This window comes from Erinaceus europaeus, chromosome 2 (genome assembly GCF_950295315.1).
Source record: "Erinaceus europaeus chromosome 2, mEriEur2.1, whole genome shotgun sequence".
NCBI classification, from domain to species: Eukaryota; Metazoa; Chordata; class Mammalia; order Eulipotyphla; family Erinaceidae; genus Erinaceus; species Erinaceus europaeus.
In genome coordinates, this window is record NC_080163.1 from 141,637,273 (window position 1) to 141,655,226 (window position 17,954).

Here is a 17,954-nt window from a genome sequence, read left to right on the forward strand (position 1 = left end):
TTTCCTTTTTGACACAAAGTTTGCATTCATGGTGGCCTGTACTTTCCTATGGCTCAGTTCTCCTAGGGCCCTGTTCCATTTTCACTGTGTGATCCTATGTGCACACCATACCCTCTGTCCACACTGAAGGACTTAACATTTTTCAGCCATTCTCAGGAGCCCCAGGAGCCCAAGAGCATAGTGAGTTGGTAGTGGGTGGCCCTGTGAGCGGAGATACCCCTTCTCCAGCTGCTGTGGCATTTCTGTGCAAAGACCAGAGTGGACCCTCTCCTGTCAAAGGGTCCTTTCCATCCTCTGTGAGCACAGGGCTTCCCCATCATGTTCCTTTGTAGGTGTCTTTGTTTAATGTTTGTTGCCCCTCTATACTAGGATGGACAAATTTCTATATATGACCAGTCACTTTCAACTTTGTGAGACGTAATGAGTTTTGTCACAACTACTGAGCTGAGTTATTATTGCATGAAAGCAACCATGACAGTTTGAAGTGCATGGGCATGGCTTTGTCCCAATAAAACTTTATTGACAAATTCAGGTGGTGGGCTATTTCTGCTGGCCCAATTTATATCATAAACTTAAAAAAATTTACTTTTTATTGAATAGGGGCAGAGAAATTGAGAGGGCAGGGAGAGATAGAGGGAAAGAGACAGAGAGACACTTGCAGCTGTACTTTACCACTCATGAAGCTTTCCTCCTACAGGTGGAGGGAGACCAGCCCCTGGTTCTTGAACACTGTAGTATGTGCACTTCACCAGATGCACTACCACCTGGCCCCTATCATAAACTTTCTGAGAGGGAGGAGCCCGCCTAGCTTTGTTCACTGTTGTCTTCCCAGATCTCAGTGTCCTATTTAGTTCTATTCTTCCTCTTAACCACACATTACAGAAAGAAAATATTCTCCTCATTTTTGTTTAGATAGAGACAGAGAGGCACAGAGAAAGAGTGAAAGGGACCACAACACTGAAGCTTCCTTTAGTGCTATGGGGACCAGGTTTGAACCTGGGTCATGCACACAGGAAAGCAGCATCCTCCCCAGGTGGAGGATTTCACCAGCCCCTCACTGAAAACTTCAAAAGTTTATTACACAGTTTATAAAAGCTTATGTCTTATAGTCCAACTTATAGTTGTTGGAAATTCCACCCCTAGAATCTTTCCTTTGAATTAGAATGAGTGGTTATGACATCAGCATTAGTCACTCAAATTAGCTCCCAGTCTGCAAAGGGTCTGGGGGACTGTGGAGGGACATCTTTAAATAGGGATGAAGTGAGGGTTTTGAGCCTTGGACACTGCCCTGGAGGAAAGACTTAGGTTAGGAACCTTGCTCTGCATATCCTAGAATCCAGAGAGCTGTGTGGAGTGACAGGGAGATAATGGAGAATAGTCTGAGAAAGAAGGCATTTTTATTTTATTTATTTATTTTTGGCCTCCAGGGTTATGACTGGGGCTCAGTTCCTGTACTATGAATCCACTGCTCCTGGAGACCATTTTCCCACTTGTTGCCCTTGTTGTTATTATTGTTATTGTTGTCATTGCTGTTTTTGGATAAGACAGAAATGGAGAGAGGAGGGGAAGACAGGGGGAGAGAAAGATAGACACCTGCAAGCCTGCTTCACTGCTTGTGAAGCAACCCCACTGTGGGTGGGGAGCCAGGGGCTTGAACCAGGATCCTTGTGTGAGTCCTTATGCTTTGCACTACATATGCTTAATGGGTGCACCACCGCCTGACCCCAAAAAAGGTGATTTTTGAGGAGGTTCAAAAGTCCAGGTTGGCAAGCGGATTTGGATAATTAACTCTGTCATCGGCACAGTTTTATAGAAAATGTTCACGTCTTTCAGACCTAATATGGCTACTCAATGACACCTATGACTGGCTCTTCCCTAAACCCTAAACCCTGATCCCTCAGACTGGACTGCCCTTGTCAGTCTGTATGTTGGGTGACCTTTTTGTCAGCGGTATTTATTTTAGCCCAGACCAAAACCTGGGAGGAAACTGAAATCACAGTGCCTACTGTAACTCCCACCATCGTATTATATCACCTCTGTGGTTATCATCACCACCACCACCACCTTTCTCTCCACAGTCATATCATAATCTGCATAATCATTACCACCACATCGATATCATTATTGCCACCTTCCCATCGCCACCATCCTGTTACCATTACCACTAACCTATCACTACTTCTCTTTGTTTTCATGACTTCCAACACCATTACCAGTTATCACCGCCACTACCACCAGAATGCCTTTCCTTCATCACTACCATCACCACCATCATTTTGGTCTTTCCTTTGTTTATTTTATTTCACTGTACAGGAATTGAGAAGGCAAGGAGCAATAAAGAGGGAGAGATACCTATAGCACTGCTTTGCCACTGCTGGAGCCTCTCCTCTATAGGTAGAGACTGGGGGCTTGAACCTGGGTCCTTGTGCATGGTAATATGTATACTCAGCTGAGCGCACCACCACCCAGCCTTCACCTTTCCTTTCCTTGTCATAATTAACAATGTCACCGTTACTGTATGCTTCCAACTAATAGGATTATTAACACTATTGCCGCCATAATTATATTTATCATTGCTGCCCTACTACTGCCTTCCCCTTCACTACCATGGCCTCTAGCACTTTCACCTATTTTTGTTTTTAATTTTTAAAAAAATTTTGCCTCCAGGGTTATTACCAAATCTACTGCTCCTAGCAGTCATATTTTCTGTTTTACTGGATAGAGATAGAGAGCAAATGAGAGAGGAGGAGGAGAGAGGGAGAGAGAAAGATAGACACCGGCAGACAAACTTCAACACTTGTGAAACATCCCCCTCCAGGTGGGAAGCTGGGGGCTTGAACCTGGATCCTTGCGCTTTGTACTGTGTGTACTTAACCAGGTGCACTACTGCCTGGTCCCCTCTCTTTTTTAAAAAAATTATCTTTATTTATTTATTGGATAGAGACAGCCAGAAATTGAGAGGAAAGGGGAAGATAGAGAGAGAGAGATAGAGAGACACGTGCAGTCCTGCTTCACCACTCGCAAAGCTTTTCCCCTGGACCAGCTGGGGACCAGGGGCTCGAACTCAGGTCCTTCTGCATTATAACATATGCACTCAACTCGGTAGGCCATCACCCAGCCCCACTTTCTCCTTTACAATCATCATAGTCAATACCACCACCATCACTGTCACATCTATGCTTCCCCTACTCCCATTATCCTCACAACCATCATTCCCCCTTATACAATCATCATGGCATCTCTCACTCTCTTTACCATTAGCAGCATCATTGTGGGCCACCTGTTGCTGGTGGGGGTCTCCTGGTTGGGGCCCGAGTCTTACCTTCCCCACATAATGGGGCAGCGAGGTGTTTTTCTCTTCGTCAATATGCATCTGGTTCCAGATCCAGTCCCTTTTCTGCCGCCGGTGGGTGGGTAGCCTGGGAAGGTCCAGCTGGGCATAGTCAGTGTCAGCTGCAGCTTCTGCCCACAGGTCCAGGCAGGTGCCTGCTGTGATGAGCAGCACCACGAGCATCTGCATCTTCCTTGGAGGCACAGATCTGGGGAAGAGAGACACTATTAGGATGTGGCAGTCGCCACCCTGGAGTGTGAGTGGTTCCCAAGGAGGCTGAGAACCCTTTTTCTGCTCACTCCTTCATGGTTCTCAGAGACGGTCTAAAGAACAAGGGCAGAGGTTGAGAGATGGGGTTTTGCAGGGCTGACTTGTGCATAAAGGGAGTCTGGGGTTCTTTAGAAATCATTAAGAATCTTAATATGGGGACAGAAGAATATTACACCAGGCTAGGGGCCTTTTACGCATTTACATGGGTGGTAATCCCGGAGAGTCAGCCTGTGAATGTGGGGTCGCCTGGACCAGGATCTGGGGTCAACCAGAGATAGGGCCTGAGTTCTCCCTGAATTTAAGGAAGAAGGGTTTTCCCCACCATCTTATAGTGAGTGAAGGTAGTGACCTTGATCATCATCATGGTCTCTCAGCCCTGACCCATTCTGGGTCCTTGTATCACTGACCTGTGGCTCCCCGGATGGCTTGAGGGGATCAGGAAGGTGGGTGAAACAGGAGCCTGGGCTCCTTCCTGGAGAGAGAAGGGTCCTGGGGATGCTGGATGAGCGATCTCTTTCTTCTCTGACTCTCTACTCCCTGGCTTAAGGGAGAGACTAGACTCTGCATGCCACAGGAGATTTCTAAACTTTAGTAACATTTCCTCTAAGATACTGGCGCCCTGCTAGATCAGGAGGAAGTGGGCCTGCAGGGATAGGGTGGGGGCAAGTCTCCAGCAGGCCTAGCAGTGCTCTTTGCCTGGGGCAGGTTTGGGTCTCAGTTTCCTTAGTCCTCAGTGAGGAGGTGAAAGTGGAAGAGACCTCTTGTGGTAGGATGTGACCAGGCAGGATGAAGGTAGTGAACAAAGGTTGGGGTAAGCGGGGAACACTGGCCAGAAAGCTGGTCCTGACCGTGTGTGTGTGTGTGTGTGTGTGTGTGTGTGTGTGTGAATAAATATGTGTTGTGACCCCTGTCCCAGCCTCACTGGGTCCAGGCTTACTTGGCCATTTCCTTCTTTGCCTAGAAAGGAACAAGTCTTGCTTCTTACTTCCTTCCTCAAGGGTGAAGAGACAAAAAATGAAAAAGTAAAGCAAACAGAAGCGAAACTGAGAGAGACAGACAGAGATAGAGATAGAGATAAAGAGAGAGAGAGAGAGAGAATGAGAATATTTTTAGGCTTCTGGATAGGATAGGGTGAGAGCCCAAGCAAGCACTGAGCCGATGAGTACTGAGCTCCTACAGTATTCTGGGCTCCACGCTAGGCATTGGGATACAAGATAGACCAGACCTGTCCTCAGGGAGTACACACTGTGGCAAGAGCACCAAGACAATAAGTAAATGAGGAAAAAAAAAATCAATTAGTAGTCAGACCAGCTCAGGGAATTATAGGGAGGGGATGCAGCAGAGAGTGAATAGCTGGTGAGACTCCAAAGTCAGGGAAGACCTCCTGGAGAGATGACACTTAGCCAGTACCTGAATGGCAACTCTGAGTATGCAAGGGGAAGGAAGGGAATTCCAGGCAGAAGGACCTGGAAATGTAAAGAAAGCCTCAGAGGGGGAAAGTTTGGTTAGTATGTTAGAAGAATCAGAAGAACTGCCATGGGTCAAATAGCAATGAACAGTAGGCTGTGAAGAGTTAAGAACAGGCGATATATCAGTGTGGTGGGTTAAATGATGCCCTTCCTGCGATGTCTCTGTCCTAATCCCCAAACACTGTGAATGTCATCTCACATGACAAAAGAGTAAGAGAGGGAGATTGTCATAGATCATGGAGATAGACACAGTGTAAATGCAAGGTCCTTAAAAGGTTATGCAGAAGGGTCAAAATCAGAAAATAGATGTGACAATGGACATACATTGTCATGGTATGAGGCCAAAAGCCAAGGAAAGTAGGCAGCCTCTAGAAACTGGGAAAGTGGGAGTCAGGAGGTAGTGCAGTGGTTCAAGCTCACATGGCACAAGCGCAAGGACTGGCATAAGGATCCCGGTTTGAGCCCCCGGCTCCCCACCTGCAGGGGAGTCGCTTCACAGTTGGGGAAGCAGGTCTGCAGGTGTCTGTCTTTCTCTCTCCCTCTCTGTCTTCCCCTCCTCTCTCCATTTCTCTCTGTCCTATCCAACAATGATGACATCAATAACAACAATAATAACTACAGCAACAATAAAACAACAAGAGCAACAAAAAGGGAAAATAAATAAATACATTAAAAAAAAGAAACTGGGAAAGTGAAGGAAATGGATTCTCCTCCTGGAGCAACAAAAGGAACAGAACTAATTTTAGCCCACTGAAACCCATTTCAGACCTCTGACTTCCAGAGCTATAGAATAATAAACTCACAACACTTATAGCTTTTAACTGCTCATCTTTGGGATTTATTATGACAGTCATGGGAAGATAAAGGGGTCATGCTGTGACCATAATCTTAGCAAGAACTCTTTCCTAAGTATAAAAGTATAAGGGAAAGTGACATGATCAGATTTGAAGAGACACGTTAAAGGGACATTTGCTGTCATCCAGGCAGGAACTGGTGTCTGATCAGGGGGTTAGGAGGGTCTGACCACAGGGATATATTTTAAGGTAGCATGAATAGGATTTGCTGGCTAATAGGACACGGAGGAATCAAGAAAGACTCTTCAGTGTGACAGAGCAGTTGATGGATAGCTGGTCTTTTCTCAAGATTGGGAAGACTGTGGTGGTGGTGCAGTTGGTAGGGGGGAAACCACAAGTTCTTTGTGGGCTGTGATAAGTTGGTGTTGCCTGTCAAATCTCTCAGTGGCCATGGCTACCCCCTGGAGTTTGGAGGGAGGATGTAGAGGTAGAGTAGATAGTAGACGATGTTTGAACACCAATGCTAGAACCTATGGAAAGTAGCAATTGGAGAGGAGAAGCAAATTGGGACAGCCACCATGGACTCCTGCTCATTCTCTATTTGATGAATTTGGTTAAGTCCAAAGTACTCCTCTGGGGAGCTTTGTCCCTGTCCCCTGCATCTCACATCCCCCTCTGCAGTGCAGCTTGGGGCCAGTCACAAGGGTGACTGACTTCCAGGCCCCACTACAGGGTTCAAGTCACAACTTCCTCTTCTTGGAGAATATCTTTTCATCTTGCACTGACTGCATCGTCTATGCTTCCTAATCCCTAACCACCAGTCAACTTGACTTCTTCCTCTCTGCTGTCACACAGTGCAGGATGACAGTTATGAGACAGACCCTGGCTTACAGGAACTCTGCTATACTGCTTATTGCCGTGTGACTGTGTAGATAAGACACCGACCTCCTTGGTCCTTAACTTTATTACCTCTGTGATGGGGCCATGTGTTTGTGGCAGGGGAGATAGCATAATGGTTATGCAAAGAGACTCTTGTGAGGGAGACTACTAAGTCCCATGTTTAATCCCCAGCACCACCATAAGCCAAAGTTGATCTGTGGGGGTGGGGGGAGGGGTTGAAACAAACAAACAAAACATTTGCTGTGTGGCCAGTAGACATTAACTAACTGTGAAACTAAATGTGTGTCAGTGCCTGATGACTCTGGTTGTGGCTCAGTTGTCTACATACTGTTCTTACTCCTTACTATCCAGTCATTGGGTTGGGGATTTGCAGGGTCTCCCTCCCCACCCCTGTCTCCACCCTCCTTCTTGACCTTGGCTTTGTGTCCAGGGGATGGGCCTCTAGATCTCCTGACTCTGACTTCCCATTGTGTTTGGCCAATAGTGGCTCTGGGAATGAGAAGGAAGAAGCATGTGTGCCTCCTTTGCTGCTTTCAGGTCAGACTTCTTGCATGGAAATCACTTCCCAAATCCTCAAACCCTCTGCAGTCTATTGAACCCCAAGCCTACTAAGCATTAGCCTGAGTCTCTGAAAACTTGAGGGGAACAATCAAGAGAAGTATAGGCAGATAAAGATGTAATTTTAACCTCAGCTGTGACTCTAAGCACAGCCCCCAGAGGGACAGCTATGGGGAATTCCGCTCTGAGGTGTGGGTACTGACAATCCTGCCAGTCTCACTTCCTCTCCACAAGCAACAGAAGGAAAAATGCTTCTCCTCAATCCTCATTTTGGTGGTTAAATTTCCAACACAGAAAGCCAAAAGGCACAAATAGAAGTTCCTTTTCCATTAGAAAGGTCACTCAGATCTTTCTGGATTTAGGTATACAAGGAGTATATGATACAGAAAAAGATCTGAGGGTTGGGGAGCATAATGGTTAAGCAAAAAGACTTTTATGCCTGAGGCTCTGAAATCCCGGGTTCAATGCTCAGCACCACCATGAAAGAAAAAAAAAAAGAGAATCTGGGTGAGCATTCCAGAGCCATCAACTGTGAACTACTGTTGTTTATCTTCTGAGGTCAAAGATGACTCAATTTCAAGATGTGGCTCTACCCCTTGATGCTGTGTCACGTGGGGCAACACTATCTCTCTGAACATTACTTTCAAAGGGGGTTACTGATAACTAATTCAGGGATGCTAGGCTTCAATGAGATAATCAGCACCTTGGAGGAAGTGCTTGGGAAAGACACCCAGAATGTGGAATAGAATCTGTACTATCGGGCTTTCTGCCTATTTAGAGAACACTTTATAGGTGGGGCCAGTCTGAGCCCACCGAGGGGCTAAAGTCTCCTGTAAACCATGAAGTCAGAGCCTGTGAGTGGCAGCCTCTATTTTATTTGAGTCTGCTGTGATTATTCATTCCTTCGGCTCAAGGCTCCATCCCCTCCAAGCAGCCCCAGCAAAGAGAAACCCATGTTCCTGTGCACAGTGTCAAACAGGGGCCCAATAGAAAGCAGACTTTACATGGGGGTGGGGTAGGGGAGGTGGTTTCAAGTAAGAGAACAACTAGATTTTTTTTTTTTTATTGCCACCAGGGTTGTTGCTGGGGCGTGGTGCTTTCTGTGTTGGAAATTTGACCACCAAAATAGGGATTGAGGAGAAAGTTTTTGTTGAGCTGTTTTTACTGCTGCTGCTGAGTGACCTGCGTCAGCCCCTAGATGAGGTTGTTCCCAAGACCAATTCAAGTGGATTGCCTAAGGAGGATGGAACAGGTGTCCTATCCTTCTACATATTTAGCCAAGATTAGCCCCAAGATTAGCCCTAGCCTTCAGGACATCCCTTTTACTTGCTGGTCTTTCTCCTGGATTTAGGTCAGATGTCTCCCCTATAAAGTCTTTCCCAGGGCCTTGGGGTTGCACCATCACTCAACAAACATTTATTGAGCAAACATGTCCTAGTCACTGAACTGCCTGTGTGGTGCAGTCAGTCTGCTCTCCACTGGGGGAGGTGGACGTTAACCTCATGATAAAAAGTATACTTTTCAGTTGTGATTTGTGCTTTGATGTGGGCCAGGGGAGTTGTGAGAGGCCTCTGCTTGCTTTGCAGTGAATGTTGTCCCTCTCTCACCACTGTGGGACAGCAGACAAACCTTCCTTTGGTCCCTTACTCTCTGTGACTCTCTGCTGTCTCCAGTGTTTGTCCTCTAAGGGGTTATGGGACTCTGTGCTCTGTAAGAGGAGGGGCTCTGGGGATGAAGACAGAGGGGAAGGGAGGACAAGGAAGGGCTGCACATGCAGCTTTGCTCTGTCTTTGTTGGGGGGCCAACATTTTCAGAGAGGGGGAGAGAAAAAAAAGTCACTTCAGCACTGGAGCTTCATCCAGTGCAGTGGAGGCCAGACTTAAACCTGGGCTGTATGCCTGGCAAAGCAGGCACACTGCCTAGGCAAGCTATTTTGCTGGCACTGGCCCTGGCCCTGCAACTCTGGAGCTAAATGCATTCCAGGAAGCTTGAGAACAGCTCATTGGGGCAGCCTGGCCCCTGCTTCTTGACCTGCCCAGAACCCTTTTTAAGCCTTAGGCTTCAGGGAACAAAGTTTAGGCTAGTGGGGTGTGTGTGTGTGGGTGGGGGAGGGCTGTGAGAGGGAGAGCTGGGAGAGCTAGAGGTCCTTGGGGGTGGGCTGGAGCAAGCCTGTAGGCCAGGAGTATATACATGATGTTCTCAGGACTCGTGTACACACAGCCTCATCTGTGTGCACACCCTGGTCTCTGCCCGGCTCCTGATGGGCTTCTCTAGGAAGAGGCCTCCACTCCCATCCTGAACACCCGCTGGCAGCTTGGAAGGATCTGGCAGCTGAGTCCTGCCACAGGCCAATCCTCAGAGGGTGCTCTGGATGCTCAGCTCAGCCTCCCACAGGTTCTGGACTCTAGCCCAGAGGCCCAGGGTCAGGGATGAGGGGTTGGGCAGTGGAAGGAGAGGCCCAGAACATGCAGGAGGTGTGTCTGCAGGCAAGGGGAGCACAGGCACCTCAGCTCCCTGTGTGGCCCTAGGCAGCTCCCCCAGCTGCTCTCCCCACCATCATGACCCTCTAGGCTAGGACAAAGGTTGGAGTCAGTGACCTCCAAACTACTTCAGGAACTCCTAAATTTACTGCTGGGCCTTGGCAACAGCAGATACTGGCAGCATGGAGGGCGAGGCTCTGGGGGCTCAGAGATGGGGTGTGCTAGGTATGTGACTGGACTGCCATGAGCTGGCCCCTTGCAACTGTCTCCTGGTTTGGGGTTCAGTTTGGCCCTGGGATCTGCTGATGTGTATTCCAGACTGAATCCCCTCCCCTCTGAGCTCTGTTAGGAGAGATATTTTCATGTCCCTTAGACCTGATCTCACTGCTCCCCTCTCACTCCCTCCCTGTCTCCCTACTTCCAGCAGGATGAAGTTCACTCTTGAAAAGGCATTCAGAGCCCAGCATGGAGAGTTCCCCGCCTGCCACTCTAGCTCCCAGTCCACGAGGAGAGCTAGATGTTTCTAGAATCCACAGTGCTCTTCCTCTTCTATCAGGCTCCTAGCACAGGCTGCTCCCTCTGCCTGGAATACTAATTTGTGCTTTGGAACACAGCTGTGCTGGGGCTCTGGCTCCAGGATCTTCCAGTATATTCTCCTGTCTTACAATGGGGCAGCATCAAGTTTCAAAATAGAGAACCTGCCCTAGGGAGCCTTTTATATTCTTCTCTCTCATTTCTGACCTTGAATGTGTCCTTGAGGCAAGCAATGGGGGGACAAGAGAAAAGCCTCACACAACTGCCTGTTTGAATTGACCCAGTTGCTCATGAGATGTGTAACCTTAGGTCCACCCCTTGTCCTCTCTTGAATTCCAGCTTCCTCACTTCCCCAGGATCATGGACCACTTCTCTCTCCCTCTCCCTCTCCCTCTCCCTCTCCCTCTCCCTCTCCCTCTCCCTCTCCCTCTCCCTCTCCCTCTCCCTCTCCCTCTCCCTCTCCCTCTCCCTCTCCCTCTCCCTCTTTCCATCTTCTTTGTCAAAATAATGGAGGTAACAGTATGTGCTTCCTTGGTTGGGAGCCTAAAAGAGATGATGGATGGGAAGCTTGACATACAGTAGATGCTCAGTTAGCATGGGCTAACCCTCATCTGCCCTCCTCCTGCAGTCTGTCAGCTGTGAATTTGACTGACCGACTCATGACTGACCGACTCATGACTGACCGACTCACACCTGACTTCATTTCCTGACTGCCATGAGTCCACCTCCTACTCCCCTCTTCCTTTCCAGAAGGCAATCTCATTCACTGCCTACCTGGCTCAGTCCTTTGGGCTCAACCTCTTCCCAGTAACTGTACCCGCTAGACTCTGATGGTTGTGTTGTGACCCACAATAGATAGTCTGAAGGTCCATGGATATGTCTAGGAAATACAGGATTTATCCTCTGCCTTAGAGTGATAAGAGGAAGGAGGCTTAGAGAACAGAGTCAAGGCCTCCCAACATATTCTGGGGCATCTACTCTTTTCCAGGAAGTCGTCTGTGATTTCTCTACCCAGTATAAACTTGGACCTAGGATAGATGGCTTTGTAGTACCTCAGTATCCAGAAGCCAAGCTCCTGAGGGCAGGACCTAGCTCCTAGGATGTTTTTTCCCCAAGCACCCGATTCTGTAGCTGTTGCATTAAGCCCTTTCCTGGCTTTCCCCTGCTATGCTTCCCTGTGCACTGGGGCACAGGCTATGGGACTAGTAAGGGCTGCCTCACTCATCCTGTTTCCTTCTCATGCTGTGGAACCTTGGCAGCCACTCAGCCTCCCTTGGCCTCCATGGTCCCATCTGCCAAGGGGGATGGGTACTGTTACTAGCTTCAGGGCTGCTGGGCAGGTGCATGGAGGTGAGAGAGCTAGCAGGGATGGGTCTACATGGCCAGAGGGCCAACAATTGTCCTGACCTGGTGACCACCAGGTCTCCCTCCTTGAGGCAGCAGCAGAGCCGTGAGTCATACAGAGCTGGGTGAGAATCAGCATGGCCTCTCTGGTTTCCTGCCCTCATGTCCGGCCCTTGTTCACAGCACAATCACTTACTCAGGTCGAGACTGCAGGGCGGGCAGCTTAACTCTCTCCTGGCCAGTGGACACTTCCCCTCCCAGTCATCCCAATGAGTTCTAGTTGGGAGGCCCAGCTGGGGTTCAGCAGCATTGGGGTCCCTCGATGGCCATCTATTATCCCACATGCTGAGATGAACAGATGACTGGACTCAGGCTGGATGGAAGGGTCCCACTCTCTGCCCCCCACCCCAGTCTGATGATGAGCCAGAGTCCAGACACTGGTGGCCTTCAGGGCCACTAACGCTTCAGCCATCTCGGTTTCCCCAGATCATCTGAGCTGTGCAGTCTTTTAGCCTCTCCCAGAATGCCCTTCCTCTCCTACCAGAGCACCATCTGCCCACCCCACATGGGGATAGTGTGTGGTACCAAGCATGACACAGAGTGTTCATCTGGTATGGCTAAGACAACACCTCCTACTTGCACCCCCTGCTTCTTACCTGTTGGGGTCCCACCAACCTCAGGAGTCAAAACCTTTGTAACTACGGCCATGGTCAGCTTTGGGGTCAGTGGGGAATTGGGTCGTGATTTCTGGAGGTCCCCTGACTATGCACTATTCTGAGACCAGATCTGTATATTGCCTCAGGTAATGGAGTGACAGGAAGATCACTTTTTCCACCTTATAGATGAGAGCACTTAGACATGGGCAAACAATGTGGTGCTGGAATGAGCCTGGGCTTTGGGGCACACAATCCTCTTTCAAACTCCCATGGCAGCTCTTCTGCAACTGCTCTAAATCTCAGTCATCTCAACTGAGAAACAGAGTGAAAAAAAAATATATATCAAACTTATCAGCTTCTTGGGCATAGTAAAATAACAAATTCTGTTGTTTAAGAGCCTTCTGTGGTCATCACCTACAGTTCCCACAATGAACTGCAAAAAGCATTGCTGTCAGCATTGTGCAGAAGTACAAATGGAGAATAGATGCAAGATCTCCCAGCATGCTCTGGGGCTGTTCTCCTTCTCTAGGGGGTCTTCTGTGATTTCTCTTTCCAACATCAAGCTTTTCAGTATTTCCTCATCCAAGCTCACAAGAGCAGAGCCTGTCCTCTATAGCAGCCCAGGATCCTCAGGTTTCTTGAGATTAGGTGATGCTAAATGATTGTCACAAAGCCACATAGGAAGCAAGTGATAGAGCTGAGATTTACACCTGGGATGACCATCTGCAAGCTGGACTCATAGCCAGTATTACCTATCTCCAGGCATTTTGGGGGACTTCCCTAAATTTAGGCTAATGAGAAGTCTCAGCTTTCAACTACCTGGGTGTTAGAGGACAGAGATTGGGGTCATAGGTCATCGCCAGCCTCATGGGGGCAGTAGGAAGGAGAGGGGCATCAGGTACCCAAGGTGAGGCTCAGCTTGTCCATTCTGAGATTGGGACATTGGCAGATAGCAGGGCTGAGGTTCAGAGCTCCCCTTAGGTTTGTCTCCCAACCCCAGCATAGAGCCTGGGGGCAGACAACACTTGGCCAATCTTCTCCCGTGGTGGGGTGGGTGGAGTGGAGAGACACTGAGGGGGAGCTCGGTCTGGGGGCCTGTCCTCTATCCCCTGCCCCAGTATGTTGGGTGACTGGTAAAATCGTGACCTCCCTGGACCAGGTCAGTGGGCCCTCAAGTCAATGAATTAAAGAGTCTACCTGTGGGCAAGTTAAAACCCTCACCATCTCTCACCTCAACAAGGCTCATTCGAGTCAGCATCACTGTGGTGCCCCCTCCAAGGCCCATGCCAAGAGACCTAGTCTACCCTAATGATGACCACTCATATAGGTGGGGAGGGTCAGAGGTGATGGGTGAAGTGGGGTGCTACTCACAGTTCCAGGAAGTTGAGGTATATCTTCGCTCTGTCAGGCTGTCTGAGGCTGAGTGTGCTGTGGACACTGAGTTCAGCTTGTTGCCTCTTTGGAGAAGCCACACCCGGCCAGTGAGGGAGGCCTGGCCACCACCCCTTCAGGTTTTCCAGCTGGCCCTGGCCCACTTCCCCCCGGGATGGTTTCCTGTTATTGTTCCTTTGTGAGGGCTGGGCTAGCTGCAGATAGGCAGGCCCTGAGGTGGGCGGCTGCCTTGGCCCAGCCCAGCTGTCCCCACCGAACCCTGGCCCTTGGTGGGGGGCAGGGGGTGGGATGCTTACCTCACCCCAGACCCCAGCTTGAGGTCCCAGTATCGTGCACCTGCTATGGACCTGAGCTCACCCTGCTTGGAGCCCCCAGAGCAGGGTTAATCATTCCCCACTTTGTAGCTCAGGTCACTGAGACTCAGCAAGGTCATGGCTCTTGTCTACCCAGCTGGGACAGAGCAGAGCCAGAAATCCAGCCTGGTCAGTCTGGGCCCAGAGCCAGATTTTCCCAAGTGACCCCAGCCTGCTGAGAGAGGGGGCAGCCTTTGCCAGCGATAGGAGGCTTCAGGGGTCTCAAGGGAGTATGGTGGTAGGGGGAGGGAAACAGCACTGTTTTTCCTATAGAAGCCAGATTTGCTTCTTTCGGGTTCGAGAGGCATGGGCACCAACTCTTAAGGTGCCAGCCTAGAGTTGTGGGGGCTGATTGGGTTTAGGAATGCTAGAGGAGCTGAATGTTCTAACTCAGCTTCTGATGTGACCATGGGTCACTGGTGCCTCCCCTCCCCCAGTCTCAGCTTCCCATCTGTAAAATAGGGTTAGTCATAGCCTTACTTTCACAGGGTAGTTGAAATAATTGAGTTGAAGAGGGCTTTGACAAGAGGTAAATTAGAACTAGGAGATGAGCCTGTTGGAACCAAGATGCTGGGGCCCAGGAGGGGCTCAAGTTCTAGTAATCATGAGAGTCATAGGAGGAACACTTACACATGGAAGGCCCCAGAGCCCCATCCCAGGCCAGCTGCTTTGTAATCCTTCAGGGTTGGCGGTGGGGATATGTCCTCTGCCCTCTGCCCTTAATCTCCATGGATAAGGGGTTGAGAAGTTCCAAAGTTGTTCCACTCTGCAGCTGGGCAGAGGCTGAGAAGGACAGGGTCTTGTCCAGCGTCACTCAACAGTTAGTGGATGATAGTGTTTGTGTGTGGGGGGGGGATGGTGGTGGGGGTGTTGGTAGTGATAGTGGTGGAAAAGGGGGCCTCATGTCCAGTGGAGAAGCAATTACAGAAGCCAGAACTCCCACCTTCTGCACCCCCAAAATAATTGTGGTTCCATATTCCGAGAGAAGGAGAAATGATAGGGGAAAGGTGACCAGAATGCTGTGAACTCCAATTCCATCAGGACCCGGAGAGAGAAGAGGAAAAGGGAAGAGACATTTGGATGTAATAACAGTTGTAGGATGTGACTTGGAAAGAAAGGGAAGATGGGACCATAGGGGGAAAATGGGCAAATATATACAAATATAGACAGATAGTTGTAGAAATAATAGTTAACCCATATCTGCAACCCTGGGAGAACTGCTGTAGCTTCCAATGGAGGGATTGGGGACTCAGAACTCTGGTGGTGGGAACGGTGTGGAATTACACCTCTCTTATCTTGTAATTTGTAAATAAATATTAAATTGCTAATAAAATTAAAAAAAGAACAATGGAAGCTATAGATTTCTGTTTGAAGTACATTGGATTTGAGAGGACACTTAGACATATAAGTGATAATGTGGGGTTGGTAGTGGGTGGGCAGAGTTGGAGACAGGAGGTTAGAGTTAGCTTTGAGGCAGAACTAAATGATGGCACCTGAGGCTGAGGCATGGCTGCCTTCCAGGCCCTATGGTGGCATATATATATATATATATATATATATTTGCCTCCAGGGTTGTTGCTGGGGCTCAGTGGCTGCACTAGAACCCACTGCTCCTGGAGGCTATTTTTTCCCTTTTGTTGCCCTTATTGTTTATCATTGTTGTTGTTGCTATTATTAGTGTTACTGTCATTGCTGTCATTGTTGTTGGATAGGACAGAGAGAAATGGAGAGAGGAGGGGGAGACAAAGAGGGGGAGAGAAAGATAGACACTTGTAGACCTGCTTCACCACTTGTGAAGCGACCTACCTGCAGATGGGGAGCTGGGGGCTCGAACCGGGATCCTTACACCTGTTCTTGTATTTCGTGCCATGTGCACTTAACCCACTGTGCTACCACCCAGCCCCCTGTAGATGTTTTATTTTATGTAGCAATGGAGGATAAAACCAAGGCCTTATACACACACAATACTATCTCCTTGGTTCGTTTTTTACTTGGGGAGAGAGAGAAAGAGAGAGAGAGAGAAGGGGAGGGGAGGGGAGAGGAGAGGAGAGAGAAGAGGAGGGGAGGGGAGGGGAGAAGAGAGGAGACGAGAGGAGGGGAGGGGAAGGGAAGGGAGGGGAGAGGAGAGGAGAGGAGGGGAGGGGAGAGGGAAGAGAGAAAGGAGAGAAGAAGAGAGGGAGAGAGAATGAGGAGAACCACTATAGGCCCTGCCCTACTGTCCATGGGGCTCCCATGTGGTGCAGGGATTCAAACCCATAGTCTCACAGGGCAAGGCACATCCACTACCAGGCAAGCTACCACCCAGCCCCAGTTTATGGCTCTTTAGCCTGGTGGCAGGAGGAATTGGGATGAGCAGACAGGCTGAGCTGGTCCTCCTGGGTATGGGGAGGGTGTTTGAGGCTGGAGGTCTGCAGGGCTGGGAGCAGAGCATAGGCTGGTGAGAGGGGCTGAGGAAGAGGCTCTCTGCAGCAAGTGGAGAAAGAGTGCATTTTGCTTTTGCTTTGTTAGACTGCAGTGGTGTGTTTGTGTTTAGAGGGAGCTGCCAGACAGGGAGACAGATGGTGCTGGGGCCAGCTATGTCCTGCTGGAGGGAGCCCCATCCTGAGGTGCGCCTGTGAGTTGGGGTCCAACATATTGGCTGGCTGCTTGTGGAATGAATAAACAAAGACTCAGCATTTCCTAGCCCCAATAGCATTAACTCTGCTTCTCCTGCCCAGTGTGGGAGTGGCTTCAAAGGATCCAGGGCAGACCCCTGGGGCCCCAGACCCATTCCTCCTCTCCCGCCTATGCCTACTGCTTACTCTTGGACATCTTGTGCCCACAAAGATGTGAAGGCCCGACCATCACTTCCTGTTGAGTTTCAGGCTGAGTGCTGGTGGCAGCCAGGCTAGGGTCTGTCCTGGCACCCTGTTCAGTTCTGTGTGTGCTGCTGGTGAGGGGAGTTGACTCTACATTGAATTCTGCTGTTCCTGTCCTCTATAAACAAGGAGGTGGCATCCAGGCACGTGCCCTGGGTGGGCTGCCAGGGCAGGGGTGGGGTTGCTGTGTCTGAAATGGGCTGAGCTACAGGAGGGTGGTTAGCCTCTCTTAATGCCCACTGAGGCTTTCCTGCCCAAGTTCTGCACCCCCAGCCCTTGCTGTAGGCCTTGTGGAGGCAATGGGGGTGAGCAGAGAGAGCGCAAGGCCAGGAAGTGCCATGGGAGCAAAGGAGGCAGCTGGTGGGTTGGCAGGAAACGGGATGGTCTGGGAGACCTGATTAGCACAGGAGGAGGAAGCAGCCCGGTGCTGGGGGAGGGCTGGGAATGTGGCAGCCTGGCCTGGGGAATGCCTGTCTGGCCCTACAGGCTGAAAATAGAGGTGGTGGTGAGGGGTGTATATGGTACCCTTTCTGAGGGGTAAGGGCTGGGGGTGGGGATGATAAATTATGTCCCTGGATGTATGACCTGGGGCAGCTGGCTGGCTTCTCAGAGCCTCCTGCTCCTCTGGGTTACAATCCACACTGTGTGGGACTGTGTGAAGAACAAATGAGAAAAGGCAAACAAAGGACGACAAGCACTTACTGAGCCGGGATTTCCTCAGCGTGCTCTTGAAACCATTTGCCTTCAGTCACCCAGAGAGTGTGCATTGAACACGCAGACTCCTGGGTCCCACCACAGGCTGACAAGAGTCAGAACTGGTAGTGCAGCAGATTAAGCACATGTGGCTCCTAGTGCAAGGGCCGGTGTAAGGATCTGGTTTAAGCTCCTGGCTCCCCACCTGCAGGAGGGTCATTTCACAAGTGGTGAAGCAGGTCTGCAGGTATTTATCTTTCTCTCCCCCTCACTGTCTTTCCCTCTCAATTTCTCTTTATCCTATCCAACAACAGCAACAGCA

At 49.7% G+C, this 17,954-nt stretch overlaps 2 protein-coding genes across 2 annotated transcripts in view; one reads left to right on the forward strand and one right to left on the reverse strand.

Annotated features, from left to right (window-relative positions):
* The window catches only part of CDH5 (cadherin 5), a 40,626-nt gene extending 26,775 nt beyond the window's left edge, over window positions 1–13,851 (reverse strand). Inside the window, exons 1-2 of the mRNA XM_007517796.3 lie at window positions 13,708–13,851; window positions 3,323–3,539 (exon numbers count right to left, since the gene is read on the reverse strand). Coding sequence (XP_007517858.1) covers window positions 3,323–3,520 — 198 coding nt within the window. The 5' untranslated portion in view covers window positions 3,521–3,539; window positions 13,708–13,851. The remainder of the gene's footprint in view (window positions 1–3,322; window positions 3,540–13,707) is intronic.
* CMTM4 (CKLF like MARVEL transmembrane domain containing 4) overlaps window positions 1–17,954 on the forward strand; it is a 533,141-nt gene that overhangs the window by 273,990 nt on the left and 241,197 nt on the right. The window lies entirely within an intron of this gene.